This window comes from Eleginops maclovinus, chromosome 21, assembly GCF_036324505.1.
Source record: "Eleginops maclovinus isolate JMC-PN-2008 ecotype Puerto Natales chromosome 21, JC_Emac_rtc_rv5, whole genome shotgun sequence".
NCBI classification, from domain to species: domain Eukaryota; kingdom Metazoa; phylum Chordata; class Actinopteri; order Perciformes; family Eleginopidae; genus Eleginops; species Eleginops maclovinus.
Genome location: NC_086369.1, coordinates 1,918,114 through 1,935,505, shown reverse-complemented (window position 1 = coordinate 1,935,505; position 17,392 = coordinate 1,918,114). Strand labels below are relative to the sequence as shown.

At 42.5% G+C, this 17,392-nt stretch overlaps 2 protein-coding genes across 4 annotated transcripts in view; both read left to right on the top strand.

Moving 5' to 3' along the window:
* The first annotated feature begins 507 nt into the window (after nucleotides 1–507).
* Nucleotides 508–4,501, top strand: myd88 (MYD88 innate immune signal transduction adaptor). The gene is made up of 5 exons (XM_063912391.1): nucleotides 508–916; nucleotides 1,811–1,942; nucleotides 2,876–3,053; nucleotides 3,584–3,675; nucleotides 3,815–4,501. Exons 1-5 carry the CDS (start codon nucleotides 577–579, stop codon nucleotides 3,976–3,978), a joined length of 906 nt encoding a protein of 301 aa, XP_063768461.1. The 5' UTR covers nucleotides 508–576; the 3' UTR covers nucleotides 3,979–4,501.
* Nucleotides 4,502–5,110: 609 nt separating this feature from the next.
* The window catches only part of oxsr1b (oxidative stress responsive kinase 1b), a 29,432-nt gene continuing 17,150 nt past the window's right edge, over nucleotides 5,111–17,392 (top strand). For 2 of the 3 annotated variants that reach the window (XM_063912388.1, XM_063912387.1), the window contains exons 1-2: nucleotides 5,111–5,593; nucleotides 12,505–12,617. In XM_063912388.1, coding sequence (XP_063768458.1) covers nucleotides 5,524–5,593; nucleotides 12,505–12,617 — 183 coding nt within the window. In that variant the 5' untranslated portion in view covers nucleotides 5,111–5,523. The remainder of the gene's footprint in view (nucleotides 5,594–12,504; nucleotides 12,618–17,392) is intronic. The other variant, XM_063912389.1, reaches the window with a different exon arrangement.

Sequence of the window (17,392 nt, the reverse complement as noted above, 5' to 3'; positions counted from 1 at the left end):
ATATAGTAGTGTGAAAAGTACAATATTGTAGTGTAAGGGTTTGAAAGTGAGTATTTTACATTTGTACTTAAGTAAATGTAGGGGAAGGCAAAATAGGCAACAGAATAAAAACAAATGAACAGGAAACCAAAGTTAAAGGAAGAAACAATACATTAATAAATACAATAAAAGGTATAAGCAAAACACATACAAATTGAATCAAATAGAGGCTAATAAAACGGGGATATTGAAAGTTGAAAAGCGATGTTTTAACAAGTTGCCTCAAATAGTGTTCCCAGTGTGTTCCCCATGTTTTGAACTGAGCTTGTAAGAAAAGGGAACAGAAACACTTCCACAACCATCTCTATTTTCTAATTCACCAACTTTATTTTGTTTCTTTCCCACCAACACTTTCCTGTAGAGCCTTGTCGTTCCCCACCAACCCTTCTCTAAAGTGAATCCTCAGTTAAATCATGTGGAAGTACTTTTTAGAAAGTGTGTGTAAACAGTGTGTCTCCTCCCCAGTGTGACGCAGGGTTTGCATCACTTCCTTGTTCGGTTACCAGGTAGTCTGTCTCTCGCTACCATGTCCTGTATATGCCTTTAAAGTCCCAAAACTACCCGAACATGGCGTGTGTGGACTCAGAGGTGGACTTGTGGACCGTTCCTCTGGTGGCTCTGAACGTGACGGTGAGGAAGAAGCTGGGTCTGTATCTGAACCCGAAGAACACGGTGGCTGCAGACTGGACGGCGGTAGCGGAGGCCATGGGCTTCTCTTACTTGGAGATAAAGAACTATGAGGCGGCCAGGAGCCCTGCTCAGGCGGTCCTGGAGAACTGGCAGGCCCGGTGCTCAGGGGCCACGGTGGGAAAGCTGCTGTCTGTCCTGACCGAGGTGGAGAGGACGGACGTGGTGGAAGACCTGAGACCCTTGATAGGTGGGTTAGTGTCAGGGTGTGTTGTTACATGCTTGTGTTGTTGGTACAAACAGACAACAATGGAATATAAACTTATGGTGGAACCTGTCTTCAAAGTACTTCAGGAAGTGATTCACCTTCCTGAATTCCCATATTGCAAAAATGATTTACTCACATGCTTTGAAAATGTTCTCAGTATTTATGTGCTCTCAAAACAATCCTGAACGTGTTGTGTGTCCTCAAACTGAATACATGTATTCATTCTGGTTGAAAGAGAGTGGAGACAGGAGCGTCTGAGATTGATGAGCTTTAATCGGGCTAAACACTCACGAATAAACCAAAGGCAAATCCTCCACAACGTGCTTTAATTGCTACCAAAACCAGAATATATTAATTTTACGCACTCTTGATGTAACAGCTTACTTTCCATAACTTCCCAATGCCATACATGTTCTTGTATGTCCTCCCCAACTGTCTGTGTGCAAACATGTGTAGCCTACTTGTGTCGTGGCCTATCAGGTAGAGAGAACAGGGCCCCCAAAGTGTCAGGGGACCAAAAGGGAGAAAACAAGTACAAAGAGACCATAGGCAACTGCAAAGAGACAAAAAAGAACTCTAAACAGAGGCGAAACCACCACAAAAAGACACAACAAGATCGCTTAGAGGCACAAAGTTATGACAACTTTATAAAATAAACACAAAGACCTAAGCAACTGCCAGAAAAATAATGAAAAATACCAAAAAAGGGGCTGAAAACCCACAAAAGAGACAAAAACAACTACTAAGAGACCCCAAACACCAACAAAGACGAAGCGACGCCTCCACACATGCTCCTGTATGGGAAATATGATTGTATGTATGTCGGTCATTGTCCATCAGTGTGTTCATTGTTTGTTTGCACATGTTATATTCTAGATGAGGATGTGAGGAAGTATTGTGAGAGCCTGAAGAAGCTGGCTGAGCCCCCCCTCCAGGTCCCAGAGGTGGACAGCTGTGTCCCCCGCACCCCCGAGAGGATTGGCATCACCCTGGAGGACGACCCTGAAGGTCAGTGTTTATTATGGCGCTTTATTTCTTATAATAAAAACCTTGAGCTCTTGTGTCAGCGTTAATGAAGTCTGTACATGACTCAGCAGAAAACACCTCAGCGTTGCTTCTCTAAACACGTTTTATGACACCGGGACACAAGAGGAATTCATTCATTCTGTCCTTTGATACAAGCAAATGTCCTGTACTTGAATATTCACTCCGTTATTGTGATATTGAAGACTTCTTTTTACTCCTCTATAAGGAAATGTAAACTAATTGGCTTAAGATGTGTTTACATGTGCTGTGTCTGACAGGAAAACCCTTTCAAATAATCAGAATTACTTCCTTGAAAACATACTTAATGAAACGTGAACATATTATAAGTGTGTTATGCAACTTTATAAGCATTTGAATTAGTGATCGCTGCACAGGAAGACATGTGTCCTAATCTGATGAGTCGTCTAAAGCTCTTCCACCACTTCCTTATCATGTGTCCTTATCATGCTCATAATTTGCTGAAATATAGAATGGGAGGATGAAACCCTCTTTATTAGTCACACACATGCACACAGCAGAGCACACACAGTGAAATGTGTCCTCTGCATTTAACCCATCCTAGTACTAGGAGCAGTGGGCAGCTATTGTGCAGCGCCCGGGGAGCAATGGGGAGGGGGGATTGGAGGTGTCCGGTGCCTTGCTCAAGGGCACCACAGCAGGGCCTAGGAGGTGAACTGGGACCTCTCCAAGTAGCAGTCCACTTTCCATATTTCATGTCTGTTTGGGGACTTGAACCGGCGACCCTACGATTCCCAGTCCAAGCCCCTACTGACTGAGCCACTGCTGGACAAATATATGTATTATCCAACCCATATCTATATCCTTTTTGAAGTTAATTGTGTGCACATTTTGTCTCATGAAGTTGTATTTTAATGTTAATTGATTTTACTCCAGGTGCTCCTGAGAAGTTCGACGCCTTCATCTGCTACTGCCAGAGCGACTTTGTGTTTGTGCACGAGATGATCCGCGAGCTGGAGCAGACGGAATACGGGCTGAAGCTGTGTGTGTTCGACAGAGACGTCCTACCGGGGTCCTGCGTGTGGACCATCACCAGCGAACTCATCGAGAAGAGGTGGGACACGTAGACACGGGACGATAAATGTGAAATACTCTGTAACCTTAGCTGCTTATTTACTCTTTAAAGAGACAAGAATTAAAGTTGAATCTAATGAAAAGACAATCTCATGTGAACACCTGCATGCAAACACACAGGGCAATATCGAGGTCTTTAAAAGTGATCGATATATGTTGTCCGATTTTGCTTGTAAAAACAAACAGGGCAGCCGAAGCACTTCTGGTTATCCTGTGCTTTTAAGGTATCATCTTTATGCAACCTGTTCTCATGCGTGCAGTGCCTTAACAGATCTATTTTAGGAAGTGAAACCTGTTGTCTATTAACAGTAAACCAGATATATTCTTCCATCGATGGCTCCGATAATAACCTTTACAGTGGAAAAATAGACTTGTGTCAGAGAGCTTAATATGCACAGTTGTATTTCACATTTACATATAGAAAGCCACCAAAGAGGATGGAATTAGAAAAGTCTCTCTTAAAGTCTCCCTTAAGTCCTATTTTATAAACTGTGATGCCCGTGTGTGCAGGTGTAAGAGGATGGTGGTGGTGATCTCGGACGAGTACCTGGACAGTGACGCCTGTGACTTCCAGACCAAGTTTGCTCTCAGCCTTTGCCCTGGTGAGTAACATTGATCATTCAACACCTTATCTTAATATCAGACCCCAAATCATTCTCCCTTTCTTCTTTAATTTTAGCTGTATTTTCCTGCATTGTCCCAGAGAGTAACCCACCTTTAAAAAAATATTATTTCCTTTAGGAGCCCGAGGTAAACGTCTCATCCCAGTGAAGTACAAGTCAATGTCGAGGCCATTTCCCAGCATCCTGCGCTTCCTCACCATATGCGACTACACCCGGCCGCTCACACAGGACTGGTTCTGGAAACGACTCGCCAAAGCTCTCTCACAGCCAGTCAGTAGTTAAAGGTGCCTTTTTTATTATTAAACATCGCATTAGTAAAGTACGTGGAATTGCTTGTGTCACTTTTAATGTACTGGGTCTATTTGTGTTTCCTATGAGGATGATTATTATGAAAGTCAAACTGCACAGGGAGACCAAATATCAGCTAAGTTCTCACCACACACAGATCAAGAATATCAAGTAGCTGCTGCTGTTTTGTATTTATGTGAGGTACAATGAGAGGAGGATGTGTTTGTATTCAGAACAGCATGTATCTAATACTCCGTAAAAGCTGTGTTTTTTGCTCTTGCCACTTCCTGTACGAGACAGCTTCTAGATGAGATTGCATCTGAAGAGATAGAGATTGTTCCACTAAAGTCTACTGACTGTTCACACCTTCCTTTCTCTCTCACATTCTGTATCTGTCATCACAATGTTTTCAGAATTTGATTTTGTACTTTTTCTATGCGAAAATTGAATTTATTTTACATGGAAATTACATTTTATGAGCATTATTTCCTTAAATAAATATATCACATTTGTAAAAGACAGTTTCCTTTTTATTTCAGACATACATGTAGTATTTATCCAGAAGGGGAAATTGGATTAAAAAGTGTGCATTTCATACGAATATATTCCAATGTTGTCCAGCATGTGTCGCCAGTGTTAAGGTCCTGCACATTATAAAATGAACCAACAGAGGTGTCGCTAATTGAACGCTATAAAGAAGACCTCAGGCAGAGTACATTTTACAGTTAACACATCACCATCCAATCAAAGAGCAGCGTACGTGATACCGTCCAATCAGTGAACAGGATGTTCTGGAGCAACGCCTCTTTTCACACGCTGAATAAAGGGTCTTTGTATGCCCTGAGTGTAGTCTGTCAGGTAGAACTTCCCAGTTTATGTACAACACTTAAGTGCTTCATCAATGAAATTGTTTTGTATTGAAATTGATTAATTATTGGATGTGATTACTTGGTAATAAACATGTGATTTCTAGGATGTATGAGAAGAAAGGAGGCCTGTAAGTCTAACTTCTGGGCAAATGAATCGCCTAGTATTGAGCAGCCCGCCATTGACAGTGTGGCGGAACCCACACGCCTGATTCGTTTTTAGTGACATTTAACCTACTATTTAAGTACTATTTGAACTGTTAGATCGTACATAGAAGACAGGATACAGATACATGCAGTCTCAAGATAAATAAAGTTACATATATTGAAGCTAACGTTTGAAACAGTCACTGTACGTTTGATACTGTCAGCCCAATAAGCCACCAACGAGTGCTAATAATAATTCCCTCTATTTAATGACAGCAGTGGAATTCAACATTTACGCCCCTCACTCAATATGGCGGCCGGGGAGGTCCACATTTGCTCAGTAGGAATGCGGTAGGCGGGGCTGCAAGGCTCGTGTCAAACTTTGGGAATGACAGGAGTGCTGCAGGATTCGCAAAGAAGGGGAAGTGTCGCCCTCCTGTTTGGATTACTTCTTTTTACGCACAGCCTTTGGGATTGACCACATTTTCTGCAGATAGTAGACGGCCCCCCAGCACACTCCTCAGCCATGTCCGAGGACCTGAGCTCCCAAACCTGGACCATCAACAAAGATGACTATGAGCTACACGAGGTGATTGGTATGTATGTGGTCCTTAGCTTTGTTAGCTCAACGTTTGTGACAGAATTTGTGCAGTGTTGCTTCATAAAAATGACAGTTTTATTGAATTCATGTGTGTAAATCAAGCAGGAGGCATGTTATATTTCTGGAGCTATGATAAGTTCATCGCGTTTGACCAACTTTGCGATCCTAGCCGGGCGGTGTTGTGATTTAGTCAGTGATACGCTAAACCCGTCCACCGGAGCTACGCCGGCGTTATAAACGAACGGCACTGTATTCGGGTACTGACTATTTGCTGGAGAATACCTGCTTTCATTGAGAATTTAACTAATAATGTGAACTGCTATTTTAGTGTTTTCTTATATGGACACTGAAAGGGCGTAGAATCAATGATATATAGTGGTGGAAGGAGAAGTCTAATTATTAAATTAAATACAAAAATAAGTGAAAGTTTGCATTCAATCTACTTAAGTAAACGTGCTAAAATATACTTTAATTATACAAAGTAAAAGTACTCACTATGCACAATAGTCCATTAAAGCGACATATGTTTTAAATGACTGTATTAATGTTGCACTAAAAGTAATGCTGGGGTTTATATGAATCACGTAACTTTTAGTAATATATGATAATTAATTAGTTGATTTATATTTTGTATTAACTTAAATCTGCAATGTTACTGCAAATAAATATGTGAAAAGTACAACATTTGCTCACAAAATGTTGTGGAGTAAAAGTACAAGGTAGCATAAAATAAAAACTCTCAAAGTACAAGAACCTTAATATTCTACATACAATACTTGGGTAAATGTACTCCATTTCCTATTGAAATACACTTCATATTAAACCATATAACCTTTTCCAAAACACTCGTGTTGCCACTGCAAAGTCCAGAGATTAGACTTGATGGTCCTTCCCGGAGTAGAGCTGTTTGGGCAATTTACTGCCTGAATGAGTCCAGTTATGTGAGAGCAGTTTGGAGGGGATGAATCAGTACCGAAGGGCTCTCAAACACGTCTCTAAAAGAAAATGGGGAAAGGTAATTTGAGGAATTTACTGGGTATCAAAAATGCTTTGTTTTACCAGTCTGCTTTTATTTTTATCACATATTAAACACCTTTCCCGACAGCTTTTTACTTCTAATCTAATACGTTCCACCCCGCCTCTACCTGACCCGGTCCCACCTTTGGCTGACTGCTCAGAGGGAAGGAGTGTGTAACGCATAAGCAAAGTATTGTCCCCTCAAAGCACTACGTTTGTGTCTCTGGTTTACTTTACCTAAGTGGTGCTTGCTTCCTCTACAGGGAATCTGTGTTTACAGAGGGTCCATTCTGCAGGCCCTTTGTATATTTTGTAAAAATACTCAGCTTTAACCCATTGCTACTTTCTTGGAGCACCTGATCTGGGGTACCTCACAAGATATACCCTGCAATTTAGCATGAACACAGACAAAGCCCCTCTTGTGTTGGAACCAGTTGTGTGGCATTTTTCAACACAATGTGTGACACAAATTGTTAGCATAGGTTTGGTGAGGCTATTTCCAGCTCATACTGCAGTGTACTTCGGGTAGGAATATCAATTTGGCTTTGGAAATAATCTGTGTGGTTGTTTTCTAAATTACTGACTAGTTGCACTCCTAAATCTGAAGGATCTACCTCGTGTATTATCTAAGAATAACTCTCTCTGGCTGTGATCCAAGGCTCCTCGTGAACACAAGTTAAACAGGAAAACTCCTTCTGTCTGGCATCTGCTTCTGTACGTGTTTAACCTTGCAGAAAGTCCTGTGGAGTTTTCCTGCTCTCTGCCCTCTTAGACAGCCTTTCTTTGACTACTTTATTTCCATTTCAGCTTTGGGTCTGAGGAAGGCCTCGAACTAAATCATTGATCAGTAAATAAAAAGTTTTCTTTCATTTCTTTCAAGGACTTTACTCTAAGTGAACACTCTGTAAATCTCTTGCTGTTCTACCAAATCAGAATGACTTCCTCAGATCCTTCTCCTCAGGTTACCTTCTTGACATTTGCCGTCAGCATTTCACTAAAAATACGGAAGACATAATGAGCAGAAGCCTCAATAGGGAGATTTTGTCACAGAAATAGTGGATCTTTAAAGTCGGTATGGTGTGTTCATGTTTGTGAGATCTTCTCGAGGTTGCACCACAGTCAGAGGTTGTTTGGGAGTGTGTGTTCTTAGAGGAGGGTTATACAAATGCAGTATTGACTTCTTCAAATAATTAGTTGAGGTCTCTGTTTGTGTAGGAAAGCCAACGTAAATAGAGTTTTTAATTTAGATTTTTATCTGATAGCAGCTGGTGAAGTGAGCTGTGTGTGTCGTGTTAACTGCTTATAGCGTCACTGAATAAATACAGAACGTTGGTTTTATTTTATTGGAAAGATTCCTCGAAGTCAGTTATTATCCCATGAGAATGTGCAGTACAGAACGTGCAAACATTGTGGGAAATTGTAAAAAGAGACCTTCTTAATTTCCCAGCTCAAACTCCAAGAAATATTCAGGTCAAAACAGTCTAATGCCAGAGGCGATTTCTCATCAAACTGTTTGTTTTGTGCGACTCACTCTTCAGATATCCAGTTTATAATCACATATTGCAAAGACAAGCAGAAAATCAATACATTTTGAAGCTGAAAATTTGAATTATTTGGCATTTTTGCTTCAAAGAATGATGTTAAAAAAGTCAAAGCTTGCCTTCTGGTTCTGGATCAGACTTTGGACTTCAGACACCAGAAGGCAACCACTAGACTACCATTTATTATCAACACTGACGCTCTGGCCATTCTCATTATTAGTATATTGCATTCTGTTTAAATGTGTGGAATAGACACTCAAGGTCAAGCCTATGATAGAATATGCTCCTGTGCTCAACAAGAGATGATATATTATGCCAATTTAACCCAGCTACATGGTCTCACAAAAACCCCTAAAATATGATGTGTTTCATTACCGGGCGTTCGCAGACATTTAAGTGAAACACTGTTCTTTTTAATACCAGCAATAAAATAGACCTTGACTATAAAGTGCCACATCCCTCAAATTCAAGTACTGTTGGAGATGGTGACACTGGCACGGGAACTACTTTCACTTTGACCAATGACGATGGTTGATGGTTACACCCTTTACAGTTACAGCTACTCTAACAATACAGGTTGTGTGTGACCGTTCCTCGTTGTGCCTTCCTATGATTAATGTGACGAATGTCAGCCAGGTATGCAGAGGAAGTGTTTTAAAAGATGTCAAACTGGCCTGGTGAGAAACAGACAAACTGGGAGCCAATCAAAGGCAACGATAGAAAGATAAGACATAATTATGACCTCATAAATATTCAAAAAGCATCCGTAGTGTTCCCTGATGAATGGAAACTAAGCTGTGTTGACGTTAAAATGACCAAACTTCTTTCTGCGGATTGATATGGCTGCAAACAATCCCTTGATCCTCCTTAGCAACAGTCTGTTCTCCTTAGCAACGGTCTGCTATCCTGTCATAGCAGACCTCTGGAAAGCCTAATCGACCAATCGGAATCAAGTATTCAACTAATCAGTGTAATACCGTGGTCTTATCTAATGAGTCCCAGCTTCCTTAATTAGACCGTTGAGATTTAGATTGCGTCTTTACTCTTTAATGGTGTTTTTAATGACTTGTTAAGGATTAAATGAAGTTTAACTGCTGCTTTGTAAGCTTATTGTCCTGTCGACTATTCCCTTGTGTTTTTTCCATCCTTTAAAAGACTTCTCAGCGTCGCACCAGAATAGAAAGAATGCAAACATTCCATACTGGGATGTCAACTCCCTAAAGAGCAAACATGAGCTATCGGGTTAATGGCAAGGCCTGCTCCGGAGTATTTAGGGTTAAACAGTGGAGTTGATTTCAAAGAAGAACCCCTCTTGCCTGTCCCATTCACACTTCACCTGGCTGTAGTGGCATAATCTACGAGCGTTTCATGCAAAGCTTCACTTGTTTTGAGGAAACATGCTTACAGAAAACACTGGATGCTTTTTTTCAAAGATCATGATTGTGTTGTCAATGTTTTCCCTCACAGGCGTGATCACGCTCTCCTCCCCTGACTGTGACCGAGTTCACCATCTACAGATTCAACAGATAGATGCAATGTAACTTATGCAAAAATGAAATGGGTGCAAAGATGATAAAGCTCACAGAGTAAATGGAAATCTTTGTGTTCAAAGACGTATACCAGTTCAGAAAAATGGGGGTCCGTATGAGCTCTGTTGCTGTTAAATAAATGATAAATAATTGGGACGAAAGGTATAATTAGCAGTGTGTGTGCTAGGGGAAAAGGTTTCTGAGGTTCTCTTGTTGTATGTTATAATAGCTTTACACTGCAATTAGTTCAAAAAAATTCAAAGGGCGGTTTAGCTTGAAATGTAAAAAAAACCACCATAAAAAATCTGGTTAAAAAAGACAATCACCACCAACTTCTCAGAGTGGGTGCAAGGTTTGTTAGGTTTTGGTTGCAACTGGAAATATTGCTTTAGTCACTTTATATTTTGAGTTGCACAACAAATTAATGATGAAATGTGACATATAAACCTTGATCATAGCAACCAAACAATTGGATTTGGTTACACATTTCCATAAGTATTTGCAACCGGGACTTTCAAGCCAGGGACAACCATTGAAAATCCAAAAAGCTTCCATAACTCGGTGTCCCTCGGCTTTGTCACAACGCGTCTTAGTCACCTGCCAGCTGGATCATCTTTCTCTCATTTGGACTAACGTTGTAACTCAATATATGTAGATTTGATTTCGCCGTCTGCTTCCAAAACAACTTTGTCCTCAGAACATCGAAGTCTGTATTCGTAACGATCCGACTCCTGTTCTGATTTATTCAGTCTTTTACTAAACACTTGAAATGCAGCGTTTATTTGTGAGCCAGCAGATTAGATGTTGAGTGTTTCAAAGCCCCGGCACTAATTCACTTTGTGTGCCTCGTCCCAAATGGGATGAAGACAGTTGTGACGATTTGTGTCTTATTTTCTGAGACTCACTTGTGCCACCACCCCCCCCCACCCCCCCGTGTGCATCGTGGTGTAATTACTGCAGCTTTGCTTAAAACCTCAAAGGCTGCTCTGAGTATTTCATAATGGTGTAACTGGATCGTAGAGACGCGACTCCTCTGAGCTGGATAACCTTGTGCTGAGCTTGGAAGAAATATCAAAGAGCATCAGGTCCGTATTACCTCACGGTCCTGACTAGCTGCTGGATGGCTCTTTTTTCCGGCTAATTGGCTAGCATTGGTGCCCCTTGACCTTGCCTGCTGTAAACCCAACAATCCCCCCCCCATTTACCATCATCCCGACACAAACCTCCTGCTTGTCCATCCGCCCCTGACGACTGGCTGTTTGTGTGCGTGGAGGAATTTATATGCCAATGTGTACCGGCCGGAGCAACTGGCTCCCAGTGGTCCAGCCGGGGGCCGGGCTCCCATCACTGGCCGGGCTCCAAGGGGGTTTGTTTGGTATTGCTGGTGGTGAGGGGGGTGTGGAGGATATAATTACAGTTCTGAGCTATGGCTGGAAAGTTGTGCAACTCCAAGCAATAGATGGCACCCACTACAGCTTCAGGAAGTAGTCTGTCCCATATGCACGGGGATTGAAGTGACTCTAACTGGGAGTCGATTAGGGTTGGAGATTTAGATTTTTTTATAGATTTTCTATTCAGTCACTAGAATACAGTTTTGTTGACCAAATATTTTCCTTGCTGCATTTTGCTAATTCTACCAGAGGGTAATGCGATTCATATAAAACGTAACAATTGATTGTGCAGCCCTAGTGTCAATGACAGGAAATTGCAATGTTATTGGATTATGAGATAGGGTGACAGTTGTTAATAACCTCAGTTGCATCTATTCAAATATGTTTATCCCATTTAATTATGATCTTCTCCCACACAGCCTGAAGTCATAATTACAGTTAAATAAAAAGCGGTTCCTCTTCAGGGACAGCTTTACTTTTTAATTAAAATCAGGAAACGGTGAAGGCCTCCGTACGTTACTGGGTCAATGAAAACTCCAAACAAAGAGCACTCTGTTGAATATTTGGCCACGGCTAATAGGAGAGACCAGGAGGTTAGGAAAAGATTACTGCAGGGTGAACCAGCTCAGCGATCACTCTCTCAGACCTGCTGCCAGAGGACGATGTGCGCCAGGCATTGCTCAGCATCATGTATACTCCCGGGGTCGTTGGAAAATCTGTGTGTGTGTGCATGGTGCAAATAAGCGTGGGCAGTGACCTCACACGAAGCAGGAACAACAGGCTTACCTCTCCTAGGGAGGATACAACAATCCTTTACTCTACCACCAATATTCAGGATGAAGATTAGTCCACTCTTATGGGATTTAAACTTTAATCACATTGCATTCAATGTGTTTCTAAGGGATTTTAGCCCTTTGCAGACCATTGACATGCATTCAAACCCATATAACACACTACAGGAATTAAAATCCTCCTACCTTTCAATGTGTGCCACAAATCTGCAAAAGTGATATTTGGTTGTCTCCGATATAACCCTTCTTAAAGTATCCTCCTGGGGAAGTCTGGGTTAGTTCCCGACCCCTAACTCCCCCCCCCCCCCCCCCCCCCCCCCTCCACGAGACAGGATTTAGGAAAGCTGATTCATAATTGATGAACAGACGGTAAAGCTTCTCCAAAGAGAAATCGGATGAACTGTGAAAAGCAAAACTGGCTTAACCTGCCTGAACTCGGGAGGATTTAAAAGTTCTGATTAAAGTTGGGGGGGGGGGGTTAGGGAAGGGGCAGACAATTAAACCAAGCCTGAGGATGTGCTATAACCTGGAGCGATTATGCTAAAGTAAATGTCAGCAGCACTGACAGTCTGATACTCGATGCTCGTTATGAGACTGAATGATAGTCAACGTGATGTTTGTTTCTGGTGTGTTTCAGGGAGTGGGGCCACAGCTGTGGTTCAGGCGGCGTACTGTTTACCACGCAAGGAGAAGGTGGCCATCAAACGTATCAACCTCGAGAAGTGCCAGACGAGCATGGACGAACTCCTGGTATGACTTATACCTTTTTTTGTATCCTGATTACGTCATCCTGTTACATGTAATCCATCACTCCAAAAGCAGCATGTCTTTGGTATTAAAGTGTAGTTCCTTGCTAAGGTCATTTTGCATACTAACAAGCTAACATACCTAGCCGCTGACGTGCAGCTCATTACCCAGCAGGTAAACGTTCCTGCAAATGTCACGTCTGTCGAGTGAGCCGCCCCTGTGGTCCTCACTCTCCAGCGCCACCATCAACACGCTGTCTACACATGGCCTGCAGGCTACAGCACACGTTTATTTACTTTATCTGCACACCGTTCCCTGAGGTGCAACACCAGCATTCCAGCTGCTGTCAATCAAACACACGGGAGGAAAAATGCATTTGAACCATTTTTTGTTCTTAATTTATTGGCTTTTTAAGATAAAACTTAAAGAGGAGACTTTTAGACATCAAAATAGCCCCATACATCCAATCCCGCCCCCTCTTCCTCCACACAGAGCCACATCAAACCAATAACGTTGGAAAAAACACGTATTTTTGACGTATTGGGGATGACTTAATGTAACCCCCCTGCGTGTGATCAAAGGGAGCTACTCCCTGGCTTATCTCTGGTCCGAGCATGTGGACAGGGGGTTGGTTCCCACCTCTGCTTTTCATTACGAGCCCTCCTCCAATCATCCCTGTCACTTCAAACACTATTCTGGTTGTTCTCTGAAGAGAGGGACTCCACTTACTGCCAGGAAACTATTAGACCCAGCGCCATCTTCCTGCAGGCCGCATGGTGTCTTTCTTTCCTCTGTGCACATCGTTCACTGTCAGACATTTAGCTCTCCTTCACACACACGATCAGGTGCTCTTTGTGGCTTGTCTTCTGGCTTCAGTGTGCAATAAATGGCATACTAAATTAAGTATAAATGTAGTGTGAAGGAGAGCAGTGACCCTCGTGTTCCAGATGTGTTGGTCTAAGGCTGCTGTGGACCAGGAGCATGATGGATGGATCTTTCCTCTCCTCGTTCCCATCCTAAAGTTCTGGGAAGTAGGAGATAAATATTGTGTAAGCCTATACCTTTCGAGATCACGGCCCTGGAGATCACTGGCAGATCTCTCGCTACTCACTGGCGATACTGAACCCGACCCTCCCCCAACCCCCCCACGATCTGCAGAGGATGAATCAGGGGAATGCTGCTCCCGGATTCTCGGAGCAGGCGGTCACATGGAATACAGCGAGGTAGGATTTCCTGCCTGTGGATCCCCCCCCCCGCCCCCCACCCTCCTAATTCCCCAGTTCAACGGCAAGGAAGCGTTAAATTGAACCCAGATCGCTCCTGTGGACAATCCTCGTCTTTTAAAGACGAGTTTTTGAAAGAAGTGCGTCTCTAATCGTGCACGTGGAATTATTTTAAAGCGACTTTGTCCCGTGGCTCCATATTCAGTGGCATGTCGTGGTTATTCCTGGCACAGTGATGGACGGGCGCTTTGAGTGACTGGAGATCAGATGAGGAGGAGCTTTGTTAGTTTAATTAAAGTGTGTTGCGGTTGTGTTATCCTCTTACACAGTCGTCATTGTTACTTGTTTACGTGTGCCCTTTAAATAAGTCTAGGAGTTGAAAATAAAAGTCCAACCAACATCAGTACTGGTCACATAATGCAGCTGTGGTTATGAAAGCAATAACACCAGTAAAAAGCAAGTATTTGCCCTCGAGAAAATTGCTCAATCTGCAGTAAAATAGTAAAATCTACAATTCTGAAGCCAGGAGTACGCAGTGAGAGCCGAATGTGATGTAATGCATGCTGTACTGTTGCTGTAATGGCAGAATAAGGGCCTTTAACTTCTGTACTTTTGCTTCACAGTGAATTATCAACCTATTATAGGAGCTCTGATGATTTGAAATATGAAATCTCAGCATTAAGACTTGTACGTTTTCCTATCTGTTGCAGACTGTAGTTTCCAGTGTGTGTGTGTTCTATGTATTGGGTCATACTGGGTGTGTGTGAGGCTCTGATAGTGACGTAACGTTGCTCTATAGTGGCTTCTCTGTGGCACTCTGTGGCACCAGTTTGTGACGGTATTCACATTGTGACAATAGCTCGTTTATTTATTTGGTGCTCGGTTTCAAGGTCTTCTGACACGACAAACTACTGCACAGATCGGATCAAATTCAGTAAAACAACTGTGCGTGTGTGTGTGTGTGTGTGTGTGTGTGTGTGTGTGTGTGTGTGTGTGTGTGTGTGTGTGTGTGTGTGTGTGTGTGTGTGTGTGTGTGTGTGTGTGTGTGCGTGTGTGTGTGCGTGTGTGGCCTCATCACAAGGTAGAATGAGTTGTTCAGTGCATCATAGTTATTCACTTTTGACTTAATTTGAGTGGACATGTTGGACAGATATGAGTCAATGGTTACAGGCTCTATAAAGCAATGTGATTTCCACTAGGGAGAGAGAGACGGTTTCATTAGGGACTGGGTGTCTGCTCTGATGTTGTTATTGATCAGATGTGGAGTTTCTGCTCGGCGGTCTGCCTGCTGGCCCCCACTAAAGGATGAAGTTAACTCTAAGAGGGAGAAAATGTCGACTTTTTGAGGCATTTATTGTTTAAGCATGTAAACAAGTCACGGTAGAGGCAGAAATGACTTGAAAATGAGCAGAATAAATCCTCCTTAACACGTCCTGATTGATTGCAAACAGCTAATTCATGCAGAAGCAGACGAGGGGGAAATATGCTATGCTAATGTTATGCGGCTTATGAGTGCAAAGCAGATGATCATTATTAAAAGCAAATGTGTCCTACACACGTTACCTGCGATTTGGATATTAACAATGACAATTTAATCATGGGAAAGTGAAACAAGTTGTGAGTTTGTATGTGCTGCAGGCGGGCGTGTCACCTGTGGTTTGCAGGTTAGGTGGTTTGAATAACACGGCTCTGAATGCTTTGTGAGGATGAGGTCAAAGCAACACTCAAAACCAGACATACAATTCAAAAGTAAAGTTGTTGATGTTCATATTTGGATCAAAAATTGATGATTCATCCTCTCACTTTGGTGTCTGAAACCCTTTTAAAGACATAGTTTAATGTAGAAATGTGCCTCTGTGGCTCTGAGTTCTGCATTTTGAGGTACAACTTCCAGTAAAAATAAATGAGAAATGCTTTTATTGTTTCCAGAAGTGCTTGGATAAGTTGAATCTTATATATAGATACACTTACAGTACGACTGATGTTATGACTCCCCAGAATTAATGCTGGATTTCCTGCAGATTGAATGTGCTGGATGTGCTTCTACATGACTGTACAGAAAGAAAAACACTTCAAAATAACTTCACAAAGCAAACACATGCCAATGTCAGTCGTCTGTTTAAACAATGAGCACATTTCCACTGTCTTTCTGCAGCATAGGTTTACAGTGACCTAACCCCCCCCAACAAAGAGCCTCTGATTCACACATTGTCTGTCTGGGGAAAGATGAGAAAACTCTGCCAACGGCCGAGCACGATATCCTCCTGTTATCCCATTGTTGTCCTTTTCTGGGGTTACCCCGGCCCGCAGAGCTGCCGTGACCTTCCCCTTCCACTGTGAGTGTGTGGGGGGGGGGGGGGGGTCTGCAACAGGCTGCATCATTATTGTTCCCTCTCAGCCTGGAGCATCCAGAGACAGAACGATAGTGGGGACAGCACACAGACGGGGAGTTAGTGGACAGCTTGTCAATTAGAAAACCATGGGTACATAAAGATCTAAAGAGCTGGAGTTCAGGGTTCATTCCTCTGAAAGTTGCTCAGTCTCACCAACAGAAATATACCGTAACATCCGGGGAGATGCGTTTCCTTTAATCTCCGCCTTCAGCTGCATCACGGCCGGTCAAATGAAGTCCTTAAACCCAGAACTGACGAGTATTTCACCACTTCAGGTTCCCTTGTCTCGAGGTCAATAGTATTCTGAGCTTGGTTTTGGTCAGAAGGCCTTTGGTGAACAAAAGCTGCTGGGATTTTCAGAAGTATGTCAGTAAATACTCCACTCGTGAAGGTCTGACGCTTCTATGTGTCAAACAAATGTAAAATTCTCATTGCTTTTTGCCAAGGGAGCCCTTATTGGTTGGAAAATAACTGTAGATTAGCCTTTTTAGCTCATACAACAACTTTAAGGACCACATTATGTAAATAAAGGCTGCTCAAGTGTCTGTATCCTTGGTTGATTTAGCTTTAAAAGTGTGTCTTTCAAAGTTAGTCGTCAAGAATACGTTTTTTTTGGCCTAGTTGTAGTACTACCATATGGCCACTGTAAACCTAGCTTGCAGAAAACAGCTTTAATGATCAGAGCTTGAATCTGAATGGTGTCCTCTTTTGCTGACACCTTGCTTCTGTCCTCTGCAGGTCCAATGACCGTTTCCTGCACATCCACCCTTATGACTCTTTTATCAAGGGGTATTTCTGATTGCATGACGCCTCTCTGGTCGAAGGCACTCACTGAACGCTCAATACTGATGACTCGGCAGCTAATGCACATGGTGTGAGCTGAGCGTTTCTGCTGATGGCACATTAGGCTTTAGACCTACAAGCATCTATCGATTAATGCCTTTAACAAATGTTTACAGCCACGGTGTTAAGGTTCCTCAGGTGACAGGACTATGTGATGCACCCTTCATGGTACAACACTCAATAGCCCTTATAAATAGCTTCTTTACATTTAAGGAAATAAGGTTGTTTGTGGTGTAATTAGATGAGAGGGTCGATTATTGATGTTCAATAAAGAGATACTGCAGATCTGGCACATGATGAGCTTTGCAAGAGTGGAACA